General features: G+C 50.1%; 1 protein-coding gene and 1 long non-coding RNA gene across 9 annotated transcripts in view; one reads left to right on the top strand and one right to left on the bottom strand.

The window, feature by feature from the left end:
• The window catches only part of nrg3a (neuregulin 3a), a 147,051-nt gene that overhangs the window by 40,491 nt on the left and 91,883 nt on the right, over window positions 1–14,677 (top strand). Inside the window, exons 2-5 of one of the 8 annotated variants that reach the window (XM_088385843.1) lie at window positions 7,807–8,035; window positions 8,219–8,312; window positions 8,393–9,917; window positions 10,063–13,223. The exons of the other annotated variants lie outside the window; for them this stretch is intronic. Of the exons in view, the coding sequence (XP_088241969.1) occupies window positions 9,707–9,917; window positions 10,063–12,212 (2,361 nt within the window). The 5' untranslated portion in view covers window positions 7,807–8,035; window positions 8,219–8,312; window positions 8,393–9,706 and the 3' untranslated portion in view covers window positions 12,213–13,223. Of the gene's footprint in view, window positions 1–7,806; window positions 8,036–8,218; window positions 8,313–8,392; window positions 9,918–10,062; window positions 13,224–14,677 lie in introns of those variants that run through there. 8 annotated transcript variants of the gene reach the window in all.
• LOC148393650 (uncharacterized) lies at window positions 5,175–7,703 on the bottom strand. Its single transcript, XR_015860617.1, has 3 exons — window positions 7,558–7,703; window positions 7,247–7,387; window positions 5,175–7,092 (listed from the first exon to the last, which is right to left on the bottom strand). It is a non-coding gene; the product is annotated as an uncharacterized LOC148393650 (long non-coding RNA).

The raw sequence follows: 14,677 nt of genomic DNA, 5'->3' as shown, positions 1-14,677 counted from the left end.
GAGCTGGACGAAGTGGCTGGGGAGAGGGAAGTCTGGGAGTCCCTCCTAAAGCTGCTGCCCCCGCGACCCGACCCCGGATAAGCGGAAGAAGATGGATGGATGGAAGATTTTGCGGCTCGCCACAGAGAGCATCTCAACTGTTCCCATGACAACCTAGACAAAAGCACGGCCAGGAAAGTGCATTGGTTTTGCGCAGTCGGCAAAGACGATGACGTCGCAAACGCTTGAGTCACAAGTGCACACGCACACTTGACACACACTTGTCATGTTCTCGTCCCATCTGTTGTCGCATCTTTCCTCCCCACTCCCACATACTCTCTCACCACATTCCCTGGAACGCCGAGTCCTGCGTCCCCAGTGTGTGTGTGTGTGTGTGTGTGTGTGTGTGTGTGTGTGTGTGTGTGTGTGTGTGTGTGTGTGTGTGTGTGTGTGTGTGTGTGTGTGTGTGTGTGTGTGTGTGTGTGTGTGTGTGTGTGTGTGTGTGTGTTTGGAAACGTGTTTGTGTTGTTTATCTGTTTGATGTGTGATCAAAGAGCTTCTCGATTGGGCATGAACAGCCAAATACACTAAGCTCAGTCCGTGTGTGTGTGTGTGCGTGCGTGCGTGCGTGCGTGCGTGCGTGCGGGCGGGCGGGCATGAACAGCCAAATACACTAAGCTCAGTCCGTGTGTGTGTGCGTGCGTGCGTGCGTGCGTGCGTGCGTGCGTGCGTGCGTGCGTGCATGTGGCACCAAAGCGCACAATTGACACCAGGGCCGGACTGGAGGATTTTTTCAGGCCAGGAGTCAGTTATGTAACCAGGCCACCCTGGCCTTGCCCACACGTGCATGTTCACACCCACACTTAAATGCATGGGCACAAGCAAAACGCATTTTTGCGCACACACATGCACACAATCATTCTTTGGGTTTTGTTGTGGGTGATACCAGAAAAACAAATCAAAATCTCTAGAATGAGAGCGAGCAAAATAATCAAAAGGTCTCTCTGAGTCTGACTGTCTGTCTGTGTCCTGAGTTGGCCTTTCCCTTGCACTGCTCCCTGGACTTGTCTTGCCAGTATACTCTGCATCTGCTGGGAGTGTCAGCACAACCAGCATAATAATTATATTATCGACAATAACACATTTAATCAATATCAAAGGAATGATATGGTTAAATATATGCTTATTTTCCCAAATGTTTCATGCATAGTCATAGCCTATTCAATCCCATGCAGTGATAGATGACTGTCTGTTCTTTACCTGTCAGCTGCTCTGAGCTAGTTCTGGGCCTACTGTCTGAAGCACCTAAACTGGCAATATTTCCTCCTTTGCATAGAAAACATAGACATATATTTTATTATTAATATAGCCGGGGCCAGTTCCAAAGTTCAGAGGAATGTGCATGTAAGAAAGAATAACAAATTACTCTTCAACTTACAAAATCAACTAGAACTAAATCTAACAATAAATCAGCAGAGGGACAGCCTTATTACATGGCAGCGGCACATATGTACACAGCACATGCAAACCCCTCCGTGAGTCGTCACCTTACCGTAAGGTCGCCGTGGCCGTAAGGCCGTTGGTGCCTGTTGTGGCGGCAATCTCGGAACCCGCTGGTGGACACCGGCAGTAAGGAATGCCGTCAAGCTGAAGAAGGAGTCCTATCAGGCCGTTCTGGCCTGCGGGACTCCAGAGGCAGCTGACAGGTACCGGATGGCCAAGCAGAACGTGGCTTCGGCGGTTGCTGACGCAAAAACCCGGGCGTGGGAGGAGTTTGGTGAGGCCATGGAGAATGACTTCCGAGCGGCTTCAAGGAAATTCTGGTCCACCATCCGGCGTCTCAGGAGGGGGAAGCAGTGCAACGTCAACACTGTTTACAGTGGGAATGGCGTGCAGCTGACCTCGACTCGGGACGTCGTGAGTCGGTGGGGCGAATACTTCAAAGACCTCCTCAATTCCACCGACATGCCTTCCATTGAGGAAGCAGGGCCTGGAGACTCTGAAGCGGACTCTCCAATCTCTGGGGTCGAAGTCACTGAGGTAGTTAAAAAACTCCTCGGCGGCAAGGCCCCGGGGGTGGATGAGATCCGCCCGGAGTTCTTAAAGGCTCTGGATGTTGTGGGGCTGTCATGGCTGACACGCCTCTACAACATTGCGTGGACATCAGGGACAGTGCCTCTGGATTGGCAGACTGGGGTGGTGGTTCCCCTCTTCAAGAAGGGGGACCGGAGGGTGTGTTCCAATTACAGGGGAATCACACTCCTCAGCCTCCCTGGTAAGATCTATTCAGGGGTGCTGGAGAGGAGGGTCCGTCGGGAGGTCGAACCTCGGATTCAGGAGGAACAGTGTGGCTTTCGTCCTGGCCGTGGAACAGTGGGCCAGCTCTACATCCTCGGCAGGATCCTCGAGGGTGCATGGGAGTTCGCCCAACCAGTCCACATGTGTTTTGTGGACTTGGAGAAGGCGTTCGACCGTGTCCCTCAGGAGGTTCTGTGGAGGGTGCTTCGGGAGTATGGGGTGCTGAGCCAACTGATAAGGGCTGTTCGGTCCCTGTATCACCGATGCCAGAGTTTGGTCCGCATTTCCGGCAGTAAGTCGGATTCGTTCCCAGTGAGGGTTGGACTCCGCCAAGGCTGCCCTTTGTCAGCGATTCTGTTCATAATTTTTATGGACAGAATTTCTAGGCGCAGCCGAGGCGTTGAGGGAGTCCGGTTTGGGGACCTCAGCATCGCGTTTTGCAGATGACGTGGTGCTGTTGGCTTCTTCAGGCCATGATTTCCTGCTCTCACTGGAGCGGTTCACAGCCGAGTGTGAAGCGGTCGGGGTGAGGGTCAGCACCTCTAAATCCGAGTCCATGGTCAGAAAAGGGTGGAATGCTGTCTCCGGATCGGGGATGAGATCCTGCCCCAAGTGGAGGAGTTCAAGTATCTTGGGGTCTTGTTCACGAGTGAGGGGAGGATGGAGCGCGAGATCGACAGGCGGCAGCGTCAGCAGTAATGCGGACTCTGTACCGGTCTGTCGTGGTAAAGAGAGAGCTGAGCCAAAAGGCAAAGCTCTCAATTTACCGGTCAATTTACGCTCCTACCCTCACCTACGTATGGTCACGAGCTATGGGTCGTGACCGAAAGAACGAGATCCCGGATGCAAGCGGCCGAAATGAGTTTTCTCCGGAGGATGTCCGGGCTCTCCCTTAGAGATAGGGTGAGAAGCTCGGTCATCCGGGAGAGACTCGGAGTAGAGTCGCTACTCCTCCACGTTGAGAGGAGCCAGATGAGGTGGCTCGGGTATCTCATCAGGATGACTCCTGGATGCCTCCCTGGGAGGTGTTGCGGGCATGTCCCACCGGTAGGAGACCCTGGGGATGACCCAGGACGCGCTGGAGAGACTATATCTCTCAGCTGGCCTGGGAACACCTTGGGAAGTGGCTGGGGAGAGGGAAGTCTGGGAGTCCCTCCTAAAGCTGCTGCCCCCGCGACCCGACCCCGGATAAGCGGAAGAAGATGGATGGATGGACATGCAAACTGGCATGCATACACGCACGGGCACACACACAATTCACGGGCACACACACAATTTTTCCTGGCACCGTGTGTGTGTGTGTGTGTGTGGGGGGGGGGGGGGGGGGGGGCCTGAATAAATCCGTAACTTTTCTGCATTTGGCCGCGTCCTCCTCCAGCGCTTTTCTTTTATGTTCCTCTGCACCGCCTTTCCTCTTCTTTTTATCACATTTAAAGTCCATTATCCTCACATGCACCGCTCGCTAGCTACACACACTACAACAGCCGTAACCTGACATATGTAAGACACCCCTTCCTCCACCCGCGCTCTGTGTGGTTGATACGGACTCTGGGGGCGGGTGTTAATTGATATAAACCAATCGTCTTTCCCTTCTCACATGCTCCTGGCCTGAGTGGCCTAAGTGACCTGGCCTGTCTCTCTGATAGGCGTGCCGCCACACCGGCAGAGAAAAAAAAAAAAAAAGAGAGAGAGAGACGCAGGCCCCGCAGGCCAATCCTAGGCCGGTGCTCCGGGAATTCTCTCGGTTCTCCCTATGGTCAATCCGGCCGTGATTGATCTACAAGAAAGATGGTTTCTCCTCCAAGCGTTCGACAAGACCTTCATACACACACACACACACACACACACACACACACACACACACACACACACACACACACACACACACACACACACACACACACACACACATATACACACACACACGCGCGCGCACACACACACGCACACACACACACACAAAGCAATATGGCAAGGTAGAGTAATGGCTGCACTTAGAGAATCAATGTCACAGATGGCGAGGACATGTATTTTCATCGTACACAGTGTGTGTGTGTGTGTGTGTGTGTGTGTGTGTGTGTGTGTGTGTGTGTGTGTGTGTGTGTGTGTGTGTGTGTGTGTGTGTGTGTGTGTGTGTGTGTGTGTGTGTGTGTGTGTGTGTGCGTGTGCGTGTGCGTGTGTGTGTATGTGTGTGTGTGTGTGTGTGTGTGTGTGTGTGTGTGCATGTGAGTGTATTTGTGTGCGTGCGTGCGCGTGCGTGCATGTGTGTGTGCATGCATGCGTGCTGCGTGCGTGTTACAAAGCAGTAAACAAAGTTAATTTGAGAATTGCACACAAAATTCGTCCTAATCTAGAATTAGCAATGTGAACAAGCAGCCATTAGCCACAGCTACTATACTGCTACCACGTCTCATATTATTTGACATCCGGCAAAACGATCTGACACGTTTGTAGGTTTAATAAAATGCAAATAAATTAAAGAAACAAAGAAGTTTTTTTTAATTTTTGAAAGTACATATCATGCCATTTTGTTTTGTTTTGTTTCATTTTATTTTTGTTTCGTTTTCGAATAATGTTATTTTGTTTCGTTTCAGTTGCTAACATGAAGTGGACCGGTGAGCATTGCGCTTTTATTGTGGAAATGTTTATCAAGAATGAATCTGTAACTGCAATACGAGCGATCCGTTTGCGCTTCAGACTTGGTAGACATGATCCCGTACCTGCTCGAAACACGATCTTGTTTTGGGTTACTAACTTCAGATCAGCATTGACAGAAAATCAACCGGCCGACCTCGCACTGCCAGAACTCCAGAAAATGTAGCAGCGGTAAGACTAAAATAACATTATTCAAAACGAAAATGAAACAAAACTAAACAAAACAATAAAAAAAAAACAACTGTTGTTTCTTTAATTTATTTGCATTTTATTCAACCTACAAATGTGTGAAATTATTTTGCCGGACCCTGTATATTATTTAACCAAGTGTTATTAACACTAAATGTTATTAGTTTCAGGTTTTGGAGTTTTTAGAATGTACAGTTGTCACTCATCATGTGGTTCACTCATTGCGGATTAGATCAGCGCTAACTTATTTTTTGAACATCCATCCATCCATTCTCTTCCGGAGTTATTACTGGAGTTGGGTCATGGGTGCAGCAGCTGCACCGGAGAAGCCCAGACTTGCCTCTCCCCAGCCACGAGGCGTTCTCAGGCCAGCCGAGGCACATAGTCTCTCCAGTGCGTCCGGGGTCGTCCCCGGGGCCTCCCTCCAACAAGACGTGCCCAGAATACCTCACCAGGGAGGGGCTTCTCTGACGCAACTTTATCACATGCCCCAGCCACCTCATCTGGCTCCAGACTCTGAGTCCCTCGCAGATGAGCAAGCTTCTCATCCTCCCAGACACCCTGCGGTGTTTAGGCCGCTCATATGCGTTCTTTCGGTCGCCACCCGCAACTCGTGACAGTAGGCGGGGAACGTAGGTTGGCCAGCCAGTAATTGGACAGCTTTGTCTTGTCTTTGGACTCAGTTTCTTCTTTACTATGACAGACTGGTGCAGAGTCCAAATCACAACGATGAAATGGAGCCTAGCAGTGTTGCTGCAGCGTTGTCGTTATCCTGCATCTGCTGGTCAAGTAAACAGCTTGAACATGAAACTTAGCAGCACTGAGCCTCGCGCACGCACACACGCGCACACACATCGAGGCTTTCGTGGCAGATAGCGGTGCAGCTTATTATTGCCGCACTCTTGAAAGGAAGAGATTATGCAAATGGTCTTTCCAAAGTTTCTTACTGCCTGATTCTCTTTTCCTTTTTGTCACAATTTCGGAGCGTGTGCAAAGAGGTGCTTCTCGCCTTGTCGGTTAGTCTGCGCGTGTGTGTTCATGTGTGTTTGTGCGAGCTTGATTTTGCGCTACGCTGGCCTCCCTCCTCTGAGCAATAGTTGCTCTTGTAGTGTTCAGCCAGTGTGACGAAGATGATGGTGGGGATGATGTTGCTTGGCCGGTGTCGCTACTGAAGCGTGTGTGTGGCTGCACTGATTTGTCCGGCTCATTCGTGTGTCGCGGCACACGCGTGTGCGTGTATCAAAGTCTGTCATTCGTCCAACCAGGCCTCGCCCCCGCGCTTTACTTAAACCCAAGTCAAATTTGTGGAGCCACGTGGAGAAAGGACCAAGGATGGCCTAACTCAAATGTAGCCAAGCAAGACTTGAAATCATGGCATAAATAATATTCTCATCCATCCTTGCTTAATTCAATCTCAGGACAAGAATTAATTGCAACTGGACTGCTCTGTTTTGTTTTGTTGTTTGGGTTTTTGCACTGGGATGACGATGGAGGGAAAAAAAGAAGGAAGAACAGGAAGGGATGCACTCTCACACTCAGCAGCCGAAATGAATTATTTTGCATGCGTTCTCGGAGGCAAAAAAATCCCACACGCACAAACAGTCGCAGGCGGCCCCTGCAAACCGTCAGCGTAGAGGTTACGCGGCAGCAAAGGTTGGGAGTGGTCCTCAAGGAGAATTCCCCACAGCTCGCCCAGTAATTTGGCGAGTTGACGAAGAGGGAGTGCATCGCGGGGAACGAGGTGAGCGAGGGCCTGCAGGAGAGCGCCACAAGACCCCCCACCCCCCCAAGTAGAAGGCGAAGAAGTGAGAAGAAGTGAGAGAACCATAATAGTTCTTCACAGAATCCACAAATAGAAGATGTGAAAATGCAAGAGGGAAAATATGCTGTCTGCTTCTTTGGCCCTGCTGTGAGCGGATGAAGCTCCTTGGTTGCCTCAACACTATCGGCTCATAAAATGCTGATGCAGACCTGGAATCACACGTTTCATTGCACAACTCAGTCAAAACGTGACTTTTCCATAATATTGCCCCTTGAAAGCCCTCCAAATATGTATAAAATCTAGACTTCAGTGACTGTTCTTTTTGTCCATCCATAGTCTGAGTTTGGCGTTGAACTTTGTTACCTTCTGCGATGAAGACGTTTCACTATCCTGCCCTCCAAATATGTTGAATATCCGAAGACAGTAAGCTCAACCACTTTCAATCATCAAGACTCTGAAGGTTGAAGGTTGACTCCAGGTTTAATAACAAGGGAAAGGGTGAAACTGGGAGAATACAAACCCCATTGTATAATCAGTCATACGAACTAAATGAATTAAATTGATATGAAATTTCAATCATGCTTTTATCCTATCGTCTAACATCACAGAAAACTATCATTTCAAAACTCAAAAGATTTATTTCGATCCATAATAACTTAAACAAAGATACATACCAACGATACCCTGTATAACACAAAATGTAGGTAGTAGTTTTGCCGAACTGCAGGAGAGAATAGAACAAGCAGTGTTCTCTTTCAACACTGTGCTGAAACATGCGCTTACTTCCTGATTCTAGTCACGTGACCTACTCTATCTTAATACTGATCACAGACTACAAAGACATGAAAGACATGACACTCCCCGTTTGGCATTTTGCCACAACCTTAAAGGTCCATTATACAGTTCTTACTGTTTCTTAACAGGGGCAAGTAGGAGGACCGTCTCAGAGACGGGACGCTGGTACGGTTTTGTCCCGCCCGTCTTGGAGACCTTGACTTCGACTTTACATACCATGCCATCGTTGCTGGGGAAGACCTGAGTAATCAGTCCCAGAGGCCACTCGTTTCTCACGAGCTGATTGTCTTTGAGAAGGACAATGCTCCCAGGCTGGATGTCCTGCCACTTCTGTCGCGGCTGAAGTGATGATGCGAGGTATGCTTCTTCTGCGATATCTGCAGGATTCAGTTCTGTAGACACGTGCTGCCACTGCTCTTCGTCCTCCTTCAGAGGAGGGGCCACTTCTGCGTGTTTGTTGCGAAAGACCTTCTCCATGAAGGTCTTTCGGAAGGTGAGGAAATGCTGTTTCATCTCTGGTTTCCTTTCCATGATGTTCAGGAAAAAGAGGTCGTCAATGGAGGGAGCCACCTTATTATTATCCTTTGTTTGTTGAAACACTGTAGAACCCAGCTGGTCAGTTTCTCTGTTGCAGGTAAGTTTCTTTGTCTTTGTCGACTATAGCATAGGATGATCTGTGCCTTGGAATTGACTGTACCTCTCCTTCACCTGAAGGACGTTCGGGCAGGGTTTGAAGATGGAGGGACGTTACTGCTCTGTCGTCCTGGTATGCAGGGCGTTTATGGTGTCAGGCTTGTGAACCCCTCCCAAACACACATTTCCGATGATCACCCATCCGAGGTCGAGTTCTTGGGCGAATGGAGCATCTCTGGGACCGTTCCCCTGCTTGCGGACTTCATGGGCTGTGATGATGTCTCGCCCAAGGAGAAGCATTATGGAAGTGCTCTGTTCAAGTTCTGGGATGAGATGAGCGATTGATTTCAGGTGAGGGTGGTTGGATGCAGCATTCGGAGTTGGTATCTCGGATCTGTTGTTTGGGATGTTGTTGTATTCTACAAGATTTGGTAGGAGAAGCTTAACTTTGCCGTCCATGGATTCGATTTGGTAGCCCGGAGTTCTTCTCCCCATGGTTTCTGTCACTCCAGAGCATGTGTGGAGAGAGTATGGAGAAGGGGGTCCTTAGACATTGAAGGTGTCGAAGAATTTGGAACGAGCCAAGGATCTGTTGCTGTGTTCATCGATGATTGCGTCGACCTTTGTCGCTTTCTCACGATGGTTGACAGGGTAGATCCTGACAAGGCAGATTTTAGAGCATGATCTGTCGCTCTGATCGCCACCGCAGACATCAGTGCAATTGCTTGTGACCTCCGAAAAAGCTGTAGGGGTTAGCTCCCCGCCATGCTCTGTAGTGGGGGCCGGCTCCTTGGTCTGCGATACTGGTCCAGGGTGAAGTGCAGAGTTATGTTTCTCACTCCTGCATTCAATACATGTGGCTGTATACTTGCAGTCCTGGGCCATGTGTTTAGTAGACGTGCAACATTTAAAGCAGATTCTGTGCTCTTTCAGGAACGCTCTCCTCTCCTCTATGGGTTTCTCCCTGAAAGTCCGACATTTCCTTTACAGGTGGGGCTTTTTGTGAATAGGGCACTGGCGATCAGGGCTCTCGGCTCCAGCGCTGTGCTCTGCAGCACCGACGTCCATCTTGTTGACTGAGATCTCCCTTTGTCTCTGCATTTTCGTGTTCTTGCTTGGTTCAGGAATGTCCGTTTGGCTAATGGCCTTGAAGCTCAGGTCATTCATGATTTTAGCCTGATGGAAAATGAAGTCCACGAAAATTCCGAAGGGGGGGAATGAAACTCCATAATGTGGTTTGTAGCTGAATCCGTTAGTCCGCCACTTCTCTTGCAGGCTAAAGGGCAGCCTTTGAACCAGGGGACTTATTCCTCTGGCTGTGTCTAGGTACTGAAGGCCTGGAAGGGTTCCATCTGCCTTGGCTGCTCTTAATTCCATCAAGAGGTCACTGAGCTCATGGAGCTTTGCACAGTCTTTGTTGGTGATTTTTGGGAAATTGTTGATGCATTGGAAGAGAGCCTCTTCGACTACTTCAGGGGCTCCGTAGCATGCGTCCAGTCTGTCCCATGTCATCTGGAGTCCTCGTTGGGGGTGATTGGCATTGACATCCCTGATACGCTTTGCCATCAGATGACGTCATCTGATGGCGCCGTGGATGGCCGCCATGGTGAGTCGCTCTCTGTTTCTTTGTCTTATTTTGTGTGTTTTCTGTGTCTTCTGCTGTCCATCCCGGATCACTTTTACTAGAGAAGCACTGTTAAACATCGGTCAGTCTTCTTCTGGTATTTTCTCTCCTGTTCTCTCTGACTCAGACTGCTTGTCGGAGATTTTAGCCGGAGCGGCGGTGCTATACAAGCTAGCGCGACGGCAGCGACGCGGAAAACGAGCCGGAGCCCTCGTAAAGCCGAGGCAGAGAGGGTTCCATTCTGCCCTACCGTCAATTCATCTGGCGAATGTCCGCTCCCTGGCGAACAAGATGGACGAACTGCTGCTCCTCACTTCAAGGAACACGGACTTCAGCAGATCCGCCGCGCTGTGTTTTGTTGAAACGTGGCTTAGCGAACGAACCCCCCACCACGCCATGGAGTTAGCTGGGTTTCGGCTAACGCGTGCAGATCGCAGCGCAGAGCTCTCCGGAAAATCAAAGGGAGGTGGTCTCTGTTTCTACATTAATGAATGTTGGTGTACCGATGTCATGGTGTTGAAAGAGTTTTGCAGCCCTCTCCTAGAAACACTTTTCATAAACTGCCGGCCGTTCTATTCACCACGGGAGTTCTCCTCGATCGTCATGGCGGCTGTTTACATTCCACCACACGCACGTGCGAGTGAAGCCACGCAGATGCTGGCTGACCAGGTGACAGACATGGAGAAACTTCTACCAAATTCACTAATCATTGTTCTGGGTGATCTTAACAGGGCGAACCTCGCACACGAACTCCCCAGATACAGACAGCACATAACGTGTCCCACCAGAGGGGCACAGACACTGGACCACTGCTACACCACTGCATACCACTCTGTGGCTCGTGCAGCTTTAGGACTCTCAGACCACTGTCTAGTTCATCTGATCCCGGCCTACAGACAGAAACTAAAAACTTCTAAGCCTGTGGTGAGGACTGTAAGGAAGTGGACAGTGGAGTCAAGGCAGGACCTCCAAGCCTGCTTTGACTGCACCGATTGGAGAGTTTTTGAAGCTGCAACTTCAGACCTGCATGAACTCACTGACACTGTCACATCATACATCAGTTTTTGTGAGTATCTTTGTGTGCAGACTAAGACCCTCTGCACGTACAACAACGACAAACCTTGGTTTACACCGAACCTTGGGAGGCTGCGTAAAGTCAAGGAGGAGGCATACAGGAGCGGTGACCGGGACCTGTTCAAGCAGACCAGATACACACTGAACCGAGAGGTCAGGAAAGCCAGGAGGTGTTACAGGGAGAGCCTGGAGAGACACCTCTCTGCCAATCCTGATCCCTCAACAGTGTGGAAAGGTCTGCAGAGCATCACGGGCTTCAAGAAACGAACGCCCCGTCCTGTGGAGAGCCCAAGGCTCGCTAACCAGCTAAACAGGTTCCACTGCAGGTTTGATCGGTCCTCCCACACAACGGGACCTCCTGCAGCACAATCTACATACTCACCTCCCCCCACAACTGCTCTGTCCACACCTCCATCACCGTGGTCACCGACTCTCTCCCTTGCAGAGGCCGCGCCCGCACTCCAGATCCGCGAGGAGGAAGTGTGCCAGATGTTCCGGAGACAAAAGATCAGGAAGGCACCGGGCCCAGACGGCGTGTCACCTTCCTGCTTGAAAGTCTGCGCTGAGCAGCTGGCGCCCACCTTTGCACGGATCTTCAACCGTTACCTGGAGTGTGAGGTGCCCTCGTGCTTCAAGAGCTCCACCATCGTTCCAGTGGCCAAGAAGCCCGCCATCACAGGTCTGAATGACTATAGACCTGTTGCACTGACATCTGTGGTCATGAAATCTTTCGAGAGGTTAGTGCTGAACCACCTGAAGGATGTCACAGGCCCTCTGCTGGACCCCCTCCAGTTTGCCTACCGGGCAAACAGGTCGGTGGATGATGCGGTCAAAATGGGACTGCACTACATCCTGCAACACCTGGACACCCCAGGAAAGTACGCCAGGATCCTGTTTGTGGACTTCAGCTCGGCGTTCAACACCATCGCTCCTGACATCCTCCAACAGAAGCTCATCCAACTCGCGGTGCCTGCCTCCACCTGTCAGTGGATCACCAGCTTCCTGACCAACAGGAGACAGCGTGTGAGGCTGGGGAGCATCACATCTGACACCCTGACCACCAATACTGGAGCCCCTCAGGGGTGCGTCCTCTCCCCACTGCTCTTCTCCCTCTACACCAACGATTTCTCTGCAAGTGACTTCTGTGAAGCTCCTGAAGTATGCAGACGACACCACTCTCATCGGACTGATCCAGAACGGTGATGAGACTGCGTACAGACAGGAGGTGGAGCGGCTGGTCCACTGGTGCAGCCAAAACCACCTGGACCTGAACCCGCTCAAGACCGTGGAGATGACAGTGGACTTCAGGCGAGGCCCTTCACCACTTTCACCCCTCACTATCCGCAGTAATACCATTCTCTCATCAGACACCTTCAAGTTCCTGGGAACCACAATCTCTCGGGACCTGAAATGGACCGGCCACATAGACTCTGTCCGGAAGAAGGCCCAGCAGAGGCTGTACTTCCTGAGACAGCTCAAGAAGTTCAACCTGCCGCGGGAGCTGCTGAAGACCTTCTACACTGCCATCATCCAGTCTGTCTTCTGCACCTCCATCACTGTCTGGTTTGAATCGGCCTCCAAACAAGACAAGCACAGACTGCAACGGACAATAAGGACTGCAGAAAAGATAATTGGAATCAACCTCCCATCTATCCAAGACTTGTACCTGTCCAGGACCAGGAAATGTGCAAGTAACATCTCAACAGACCCTTCGCACCCAGGTTGCAGCCTGTTTGAACTACTCCCCTCCGGACGCCGTTATAGAGCTCTGTACACTAAAACCAGCAGACACAGAGACAGCTTCTTCCCCCAGGCTGTCGCTCTGATGAACTCACACCACTCTTAGAGTCTCAGAGTCATTACTGTGCAATAACATCCCGCTTTCCACACCTTTTTTGTCTACATTGTTTGTACTATGTGTCCTCTCTGCATCCATTGCAGCCTGGTCATCCTAGAAGAGGGACCCTCCCATCTGTGGTCTCTTCTCAAGGTTTCTCATTTCCCCTAGCTGGGGTTTTGAGTTTTTCCTTGCCCTCTTGGGAGTTTAAGATCAGTTAAAGATCAGGGGATGTTTGAGAATATCTTTCATTTTTCACATGTCCTGAGTGTTGTTGTTAGTCACCTAAATGTTGAACAGAGGCTGTGATTTACCGAAGTCAAATTCCTTGTTTGGCACGCTCAAACATGGCGAATAAAAAACTCTTGAATCTTGAATGCTCTCCTGACTCTTTCCCGAGCCACTTGACCAGTAGATCCATCTCTTCGCTGGGAGTGAGATTGAGTCCTCTCACTGCGTTTTGAAAGGACAGTCGCCAACCCCTGTGGTGACCAGCTCACGATGGGCAAAATATCTGACAACGTCGTTGATACCTGATTGGTCGTGCTGGTTGCTTTGGGGTGTGTAGTTGGGCACGGTAGGACGTGATGGACCCCGGTATCTGGGTGTAGCTGTATATGTGCCCTGATGGCCCTGTGTATCTCTTGGAATAAGAGATGTGATAGGGGCATGTTGTGGTGGCCAATGAACTGGTAGTCTGTTCGCTGGTGTATAGGTAAGGTTGGCATCGGCCGGACCATTCTCTGATATGGGCCGTGGAGCTGTAATAGAGTTACCTGGCACAGTATCTGCACTTAGATATGAATCGTCACCTTGCGGGGAAAGATAAGGTGCTGATGCAGACTCTCCGTGTAGCCATCTTGCCTCGTCGTGAGAGTGTAGATGTGGTGCCATTGTTGGCTCTGTGAATCGCTGTCCAGGCTCGTCTTGAGAAAATGGTTGTGATGCCGAGGTTAGCTGAGTACGTAGCTGAACAGGCTCATCCTGGGAGAGTACACGTGGCAGCGCAGGGGGCTCTGTGTATAGCTGGTTAGTGTCATCCTGAGTGAGAAGGTGCGGAGGCGGGTTGGATAATATGTTTAGCGGGTCAGTTTCGGTAGGAGCGTATTCTTCCCGCGCAGCAGTTGAATTCTCCTTGGACTGCTGAGCGGCATATTCTCTGGTCCATTCCAGTAGGTTAAAGGGATTCTCATCGAGTTGAATCTTCCTGTACCTCGCTCACTACCCTTGATGCTAGCCGCTGCTTCTAGAGCCTCTGCTTTGGCCTCAGCCGCAGCCACGTTTTTCTCTAATGATAGCTTCTCCATGCGTGCCACTAATTGTGCCTTTTCCATCTCCATGCGTGCCTCTAATTGTGCCTTTTCCATTTTCAGAATCATTTCTTTATCTGTGAAGGTACTTTCGCTGTCTCGGCTTCGGCGTGGGCCATGGCAGCAGGATTGCCAGAGGACGCCTTTGTAGAACATGATTTGTAAAATCTAGACTTCAGTGACTGTTCTTTTTGTCCATCCATAGTTTGAGTTTGGCGTTGAACTTTGTTACCTTCTGCGATGAAGACGTTTCACTATCCTGCCCTCCAAATATGTTGAATATCCGAAGACAGTAAGCTCAACCACTTTCAATCATCAAGACTCTGAAGGCCAGGTTGAAGGTTGACGCCAGGTTTAATAACAAGGGAAAGGGTGAAACTGGGAGAATACAAACCCCATTGTATAATCAGTCATACGAACTAAATGAATTAAATCAATATGAAATTTCAATCATGCTTTTATCCTATCGTCTAACATCACAGAAAACTATCATTTCAAAACTCAAAAGATCTATTTCGATC

Source organism: Syngnathus floridae, chromosome 9 (assembly GCF_059516105.1).
Source record: "Syngnathus floridae isolate MCC-2025c chromosome 9, RoL_Sflo_1.0, whole genome shotgun sequence".
Lineage (NCBI taxonomy): Eukaryota > Metazoa > Chordata > Actinopteri > Syngnathiformes > Syngnathidae > Syngnathus > Syngnathus floridae.
This window is presented reverse-complemented; position numbering and strand designations above follow the sequence as displayed.